The 7,216-nt window shown below is 58.1% G+C and overlaps 1 protein-coding gene across 1 annotated transcript; it reads right to left on the reverse strand.

The window, feature by feature from the left end:
- Positions 1-481: 481 nt before the first annotated feature.
- On the reverse strand, positions 482-5,627 carry FEZF2 (FEZ family zinc finger 2). The gene is made up of 5 exons (XM_082414186.1): positions 4,860-5,627; positions 3,563-4,496; positions 3,079-3,213; positions 2,744-2,876; positions 482-1,857 (listed from the first exon to the last, which is right to left on the reverse strand). The coding sequence occupies exons 2-5, from the start codon at positions 4,436-4,438 to the stop codon at positions 1,598-1,600; spliced, it is 1,404 nt and encodes a 467-aa protein (XP_082270312.1). The 5' UTR covers positions 4,439-4,496; positions 4,860-5,627; the 3' UTR covers positions 482-1,597.
- Between the last annotated feature and the right edge of the window lie 1,589 nt (positions 5,628-7,216).

Here is a 7,216-nt window from a genome sequence, read left to right on the forward strand (position 1 = left end):
AAGCAGCACTGAGCGCCTACTGTATACCGGGCGTTGGGATAAACCTCACTCGAGTCACTTTCAGAGTTACTTGGGGGTTTCCCTTTGCATTAACCATCTCTCCCTCCCAATAGCCTCCACCTTCTGTGGAAATCCGCGTGGGATCAGCGCCCAGACGCCGCCGCCCTAGCCCTTGCAATGGCGAGGCTGCGTGGAAGCGCGCTCCCCGGCCCCGCGCCACATTTCCTCCCGGCGCTGGGGAACATTGTTCCAGAAAACGTGGGCTGAATCGCGGCGCGAATATTAGGGGTGGGGGAGCGGGAGGAGAAGGCCCGGCGCGCCGAGCCAGTAATCCGAGCTCTTGATTATCCAGATTCGGATCAAACGGGGCGGCGGCGGCCGGCCCCCTCCTGGGAATGATTAGATGATTAATGTAATGCTGTTTGAAGGGTCTCTGTTTTCTCTCTTAATTTGGGTCATTACTTAGAAAGCAAGCGTGAGACCATTTCATCAGCGTGCACGGCGGCGGAGATGGCTATTCAGGAAATGGGCTAACTGCGCCGTAATCAAGACGCCGGGGGCTGCGGCGGCGGCGAGCTGCGGGAGCCCGGGTGCGCCCTCCCGCGGCAGGGCGCACGCACCCGGAGGCCGGCCCCAGACCACAGCGCGGGCCGGGGAGCCCCAGAGGTCCGGAGAGGCTGGGACACTTGGCCTCCAGCTCTCGCCGCCAGGAACGATTGGGTGGAAGAGTGGCTCCCCTTAGGTCACCCAGAGAAGGGGATGTGCCCAGAAGCGCCCCGGCGGAGCAGCGCCCTGGCCGTTTACCCCGGTGCGGTGCGGCGCGGCTCTTTGCTCCAGGACACGCACCCAAAACCTGCTCTCCGACACCCAGCCACTTTTAACCCCTTCTTTTTGCAATTTTCTCACCCAAATAAGGCAACACCCAGAATCCCTCGGTCAGAACAGTTACCAAATAAAAACTTGGTACAACGTAGGGGCCGGTGAAGGCCTTTGAGCCTTGGTTCCTGGGGAATATGAACACGCTAGCGCCGCACGAGCAACGGTTTGGCCTTGCCCTGGTCCCAGTGCCCCAGAGGAAGTCGCATTTGGGCCGGGAAACGCTATAAACGCCTATTTCCTTTTCCTTCTTTGGGGTGGCTGAGCTGACTCGCGGCGAGGGGGGGGGGAAGAAAAGACGCACTAATGATTCTGTTTATTGAGTTATATATGTATATATTCCGTGTTCGTGTGTACAGGAGGATTTACATGGCTGTATAAAGATGGCTGGGGGCGCCGCGCTCTTCCGGGACGTTCACGTGACAGCCTGGTGTTAAAACCCGCCGCCCGAGGAGAAGCCGAGGCCTGGAATTAAATACGTTTCGGCGCACTGGGTTTAAATGTTTCCCGAATATACAAAGGTGGGAGCCAGGCGTTTGCTGCCAGTCATCGAGGAAACGTTTAGCTTTCCAAAAATATGCTGGTTTCGATAAATAGATTTTAGCCTTTCTGCTATAGCTTTTTTTTTTTTTCTCCTTTCTTTTAATTTTAGAAATAAGTTTATACGTGTGATCTGTTTGGGGGTTGGATAGGGCCGGAAGGGAGGGCGAGGCAGCAGCTCTCAGCTCTGCACTGTCCGAGTCAGGTCCTTTGTGCAGGGGGCGGTGGGACCCCCGCTGTCGTGGAGTTTGCGCACGTGTTTCTTTAAGTCAAAGTTTCTGCAAAACCCTTTGCCGCAAGTGGCGCACGTGAAAGGCTTCTTGTCGTTGTGCGTGTGCATGTGGAAGGTCAGGTTGTAGACCTGGTGGAAGGCCTTGTTGCAGATGGTGCATTTGTACTGCTTCTCGCCGCTGTGGGTCAGCTTGTGGTTCTTGTAGTTGCCTACAGGAGACCAAAAACAAAAAGGGGGGGTGGGAATGAAGTGGGACGGGGAGGGGCCGGGTGTCCCGGGGTTGGCTCAGGTGCCCGCGCAAAGAAGGCGACGCTTGGCTAGGCGGGCGCGACCTCTCCGAGTGAAGAAGTTGTCAAACTTCGTACGCGTCAAGCCCGGGGCTCTCACTACCGGATGGAGGGCCGAGTCCCGCGTAGCCGCCCCGCGTCCCAGCCCCGCCGGGGCCTGAGGCCCACGCAGCGTCCCTCCCGCTGTGCTCCGCCGGCCCGGAAACTTTTGCGCTGCCCAGAGACGCATGGGGTCCTTCTCCCGGCCGCTGCCTCGCTCGAAGAAATTCGCATGAACCCGGGCTTCGTCCCTTGTTATTATTTTTCTTCTCATTTTTAAAGTTACTCCCTCTGGTCCGCTAACTACCACTTGGATATCCGAAAGTGCCTTGGAAAATCCAAGCGGTGTGTCCTGGAGACAGCAGCGGTTTCCCCCAGCCTAAACCTTTCCCAGGAGGTGGATTACGCCTCGATTTTTTTTTTTTTTTTTCCCATTTCAGAAGAGAGTCCCGGCTACAAAGGGACGCTTTCTCTATAGCGCAATACCTTGTCTTTCTCCTACTTCCTTTCCCTCTGCCCCTTCCTTCCTTCCTTCCCACCTCCCAAATTCGGAGTCTCCCCGTGCAACCAGACTGAGTCCAGCGAGGTCTACTAACCCGGCCCGGAGAGCTTGCACCCAAACCCTGCACAACCCGATTCCAAAGAAATGCTGCGCCGGAGCCTGCGGCTCTCGCGCTCCCTCTCTCCGGATCCTTCTTTGCCTTCCCGCTAGCGGTGACCCGCCGAGTCCCGAGGGGAGGTGAGGAGAGGGCCTTGCCCCGCACGTTACCTTTTTGGTGAAAGCCTTTGCCGCAAAATTCACAGACGAAGGGCTTGTAGCCCGCGTGGATGCGAATGTGTGTGTTGAGCGTGGAGCTGCGGTTGAAGGCTTTGCCGCACTGGTTGCATTTATGCGGCTTTTCCTGCGGAGAGGGGCGTGCGCACCGTGAGGCTGAGGCCCCGGCCGGGAGAAGCCACCTCGGGTGCTCCTGGAAGGGGCACCTTGAAGGGACAGGGGCCCCTGGTGGGGGTTATTAGGGGATCCCTTGGTCATCCTCTCCCCAACGCCGTCGCTCAGTCTCCGGGTGTTGGGTACGGGTCGGGTCGGACCCGGGGGCCACGTACCTGGGTGTGGATAATTTTGTGTCTGCAGAGCGTGCTGGCCTGGCGGAAGCCTTTGCCGCAGACTTTGCACACGAACGGTCTGGCTCCGGTGTGGACCGGCATGTGGCGGGTGAGGTTATAGTGAGCGTTAAATACCTATGGAAGCACACAAGGGGGCCTTGTGGCGTGTCTGTCCTGAGAGTCCACAGTCAGCCTGCGGAGGGCACAACCTACCTCCCCCAACCAAAAACCCCCTTCGGAAACCAGAGCCCTTTTCATTTTGCAAAGAGCTTCCCAACCCACTGCTCGTGCCAGTCACATGTGGCCGCTGACAAAGGCATCCCCATTTTACAGAATAGGAAACTGAGGCCCAACTGTGCCCCCAATTCGAGTAGACAGCTACTGGGGAGCTCCCAGATGTGAGAAAGGGGCCGTCCAGGCTGCCCCCCAGGGAAGCAGCCGCCACTGCTCACCCCTCCCGGCCCCTGCGGACCCCGGGCCTCACCTTGCCGCACACCTCGCAGGTGAAGTTCTTGGGCTTGCCGTCCGCGGAGCCCCCAGGCAGCTTGCTGTGGCCCTTGACGCCGCCGCGCTCGGCGGTCAGGGCTGAGTTCTCCTTCAGCACCTGCTCCAGCGGCGCGGGCAAGCGCTCCTTATGGGCATAGGGGGCCGGGTGGGGGAACTTGTCTGCGGCCAGGCCGGCCAACTTGGCGTTCTCCAGCAAAAAGAGCTTGGGGTGCGCAGCCAGGGCAGCGGGGGCCTGTGCGTTGAGGAGGCCGGACGGGAAGAGGTGGCCGCCGAGGAGCTCAGACGGCGGGTACGCGGCAGAGTCCAGGTAGTTGAAGTAGTAGAGCGAGCCGCTGCCTGGAAGCCCCACTGCCTGGTTGATGACCTGCGGCTTGATGACCCTGCCCGCGGGTAGCGCAGACGGCGCCAGGCCCAGCTCGGCCTTGCAGCACACGCCACAGTTGGTTTTGCACAAGCCGCTGGCGCCGCACACCGGGGCCCCCCCGCCGCTGCCGCCGCCGCCTCCTCCTCCTCCTCCTCCTCCTCCTCCTCCTCCACCACCACCGCCGCCCGCCCGGAGGCTGCTTTTCCAGAGCTCAGAGTAACTGAGCAGCGTCTTGGACGGCACCTCGTAGCCTAGGGGCTGGAGGGGGATCATACAGGGCAGCGGTGAGCAGAGGTTGAGCAATTTCTTGCCCTGGCCGCCGTCTGCCTCCAGTGCCCCGGGTCGGGGCTCAAAGGGCGCACGGGGCTCCGACGTCTTAGCCATGATGCGCTCGATGGAGAAGGCCAGCGTCTTGGAAGTGGCCGGCGACGCTCCAGCGCGCGGGCAGGCCGGGGGCACCATGGTCTCCAGGGAAGCCGAGCTTGCCATGGCTCGCCGAGCTGAGCCGTACCGGACTGGGCCAGGGCGCAGCCTCTCTCCACTAGGTCTGCATTCCAGAAAAGGCAGGGAGGGAAACCGCAATTTAATAAGCACCTTGTAGGGTCCAGGTCACCCATTTGCATTCAAATGAACAGGGGCAGAACAAAGTGCACCCAAGGGTACCAAATTACCGCCCATTAACCCGGCGCGCAAAGGAACCCACCAGCCCCTGCCCTGGGACTTTGAAAGGGGGAGAAAGGGGGAGGGTTTACAGAGGAAAAAGAGAGAGGGAGAAAAAGAAAGAAAGAAAAGAGCCTCAAATTAACCCCCCTGAGCCGCTCCCTGGACCCCGGCCTCCGCCACGCGTGCTGGGAGCTGGATAACGAAGGGGCAAAGTTAAAGAGCACGAGGAGAGCCGCCTCGCATTTACCTCTTTCCCCCACCGCCAAGGAGATGCGTTCCGAGCCATGCAGCCTGTCTCCTCTGTCACATTTTGATGGCAAACATCTTCCCCTCCGCGTGAGATCACTGTCTTTTACATTCAGCTGACATCACATGAAGTCACTTGAAGTGGAATGACATGGGCGGCGGCGCGGCTCCTGTAGCGGCCCCTGTGTTCCACCGCGCCTGCCGGCCGCCGCCGCCACCGCCCCTCAAACTTTAAAAGGAGGCAACTGGCGCCCGCGCTCCCCTCGGGAAAGTGCGAGCGGTTCGCGAATCGGCAAGGAGGGAAGAGACGGGAGGGGGAGGGGGAGGAATCGTGATGGTTTTGCCGGTGGAAAAAAAAAAGGGGGGGGAGCCCAAACCCAGGCAGAGTTCCGTGCGTGATTCACAACTTTGGGGGCCTACAGGTTTGGGGGACGCGGAAAGGGCAGGGGGTCCCGGACGCGCCGCCCCAAAGGGCCCCCGGGTGTCCGTCTAGTCGCCGAAGTATCCCTTAGCCCTCTGCAGCCGAGCTGGGCATCGTGCTAATAAACTGCCATTTACCCACGGAGCCGGCGCCAGCCGCGAACACGCGCAAATGATAATTACCTCATTAGGATGTGGCGCATGGACGCGGGCGCCGCGTTTGGAGGGGGGAACTTGTTAATGGGGAAATATTAATTTATGCAAAAACAACGAGCTCGCCTTGGCTGGCGTCGGAGGTCGGGAGAGAGCTCCTGCAGCCTAAGGACAACCCCGTAGCATCCGGAAGAGCAAGGCCGCGCGCTCAGATCCCGGGGGCTTCGGCGCCTGGCGGGTGCGCCTTCCCCTCTCTGGCCAGCTCTCCGCCTGCGGCTGGGGGAGACGGCACCGCGAGCTGGAGGGTCGTTTGAGATCTTAATCGATCAGAATCGCTGATCTGTGATCGGATTTCTGAGGCCAAGCCCGGCTCCGCTGCTGGTTTAGGGCTGCGGGCGAGGATTCGGAGGGCAGCTCTCCCCGCTGATAGGTACTTACTGTTTGTATAGTTGAGAAGGTCCAATCTCCACCTGTTTAAGGAGCAGATTGAAACAGCAGAACCTCCCCTGGATCCTATTAAAACGTTTTTCCTCCTAAGGCCATTCAGTCGAACCAATTTTCCGAAGTGATTCATAGAGCTGAATTCTGCCAAGGCAGCTCTTTCACTTTTAGCCACTAAAGCACCGCGTGGAACCGGGTTTTGTGTTTTTCTAAAATAAAGAGAAGGATTATCAGAGGGGAGAGGGAGGAGGGCTGAAGGGGGGCGGGCAGAGACTTAGTGTGGCCAGAGGTACACGCAGAGGGAAGAAAAGGCCCTTTTCTAGACAGGCCCCAAGTAAGTTCGGAGGAATTCAGCGTTTTGTGCCTCGCGCACAAAAGCAGCGCGCTCCGCGCTCGGTTTGGAGGGGCTGAATTCATCTGTTTGCAGACCATTCCACCTGCGTATCACAACAAACTGCTCAAAGACGCTCCAGCACTTTCAACAGGCCGGGTGCTCTTGGCGACAACAAAAGTGATGGAGGCTGAGGGTTCTTATGGGGAGGGGCGTAGCAGCTAGCAAGAGAGCCAGGGAGAGAATTAGGTTTAGGAAAGGGGGGGGGGGAATGCAGGGGTTAAAAAAAAAAAAAAACAACTTTTGGAGGGTTTTGTTTGCGGGACAATTATATCTTGCCAGCCGGCTTTTGCAAGACCACGAGCTTTGTAGCCGTAACTACAGTTTCAGAGGATTACAGTGGGTATAATATGAGCAAACAGGGTTGAGAGTTTGATAGTGAATTCCATCTCCGAAGACACACGATCTTGTGGAGCCCAAGAAAGTGCTGGTGGGGGGGGGGAAGAAAACCCTCTCCTTTTTCACCCAATAACAGGTCTGGAGGGGCTGAGTACCCCTTCCCAGGCCTCTCTGCCGCAAAACATCCCAGGAAGCGCATCAGGGAAAAAGACAGGAAAGGTCTAATTTTAAATTCAGGCAAACCATTCCTTTTTCCCCTTCAGAACTCTCTCCTACCCACTCCCCCTCTGACGTGTAATTGCAGACAGGATATTGACGTGGCAGGTAAAGGAAAGGAAAAGTGTACTTGTAAAGCTAGGATGGGGAACAAAGAGAGAGGTCTCCGAGGCAAAGTGGCCTGGATGGCAATTGCCGTGGGTTAATTTGTCCACGCTGCCAAGCTTGGAAACTACGCCTGAATTCAGCAGTCTTGAATCTGTTCCCCAACATCACCACCCCTCCACCCCACCCAACCCAACTTCCAGATTTCAAAGCTAGAAAGAGGCTAGCTCCTCGGGAGGAGAACATTTCCATACAGCCTATTTAATTTAGATGTTCAGAGAGGCAGAATTCCA

This window comes from Balaenoptera physalus (assembly GCF_965194825.1).
Source record: "Balaenoptera physalus genome assembly, chromosome: 11".
NCBI classification, from domain to species: Eukaryota; Metazoa; Chordata; class Mammalia; order Artiodactyla; family Balaenopteridae; genus Balaenoptera; species Balaenoptera physalus.

Coding starts and splice junctions, on each gene's coding strand:
- FEZF2 (XM_082414186.1), bottom strand. CDS start 4,438: ATGGCAAGCTCGGCTTCCCTGGAGACCATGGTGCCCCCGGCCTGCCCG. Junction 2,877..3,078: donor ACAAAATTATCCACACCCAG/GTACGTGGCCCC, acceptor CCCTCTCCGCAG/GAAAAGCCGCATAAATGCAA. Junction 1,858..2,743: donor CAAAGGCTTTCACCAAAAAG/GTAACGTGCGGG, acceptor GGTCTCCTGTAG/GCAACTACAAGAACCACAAG.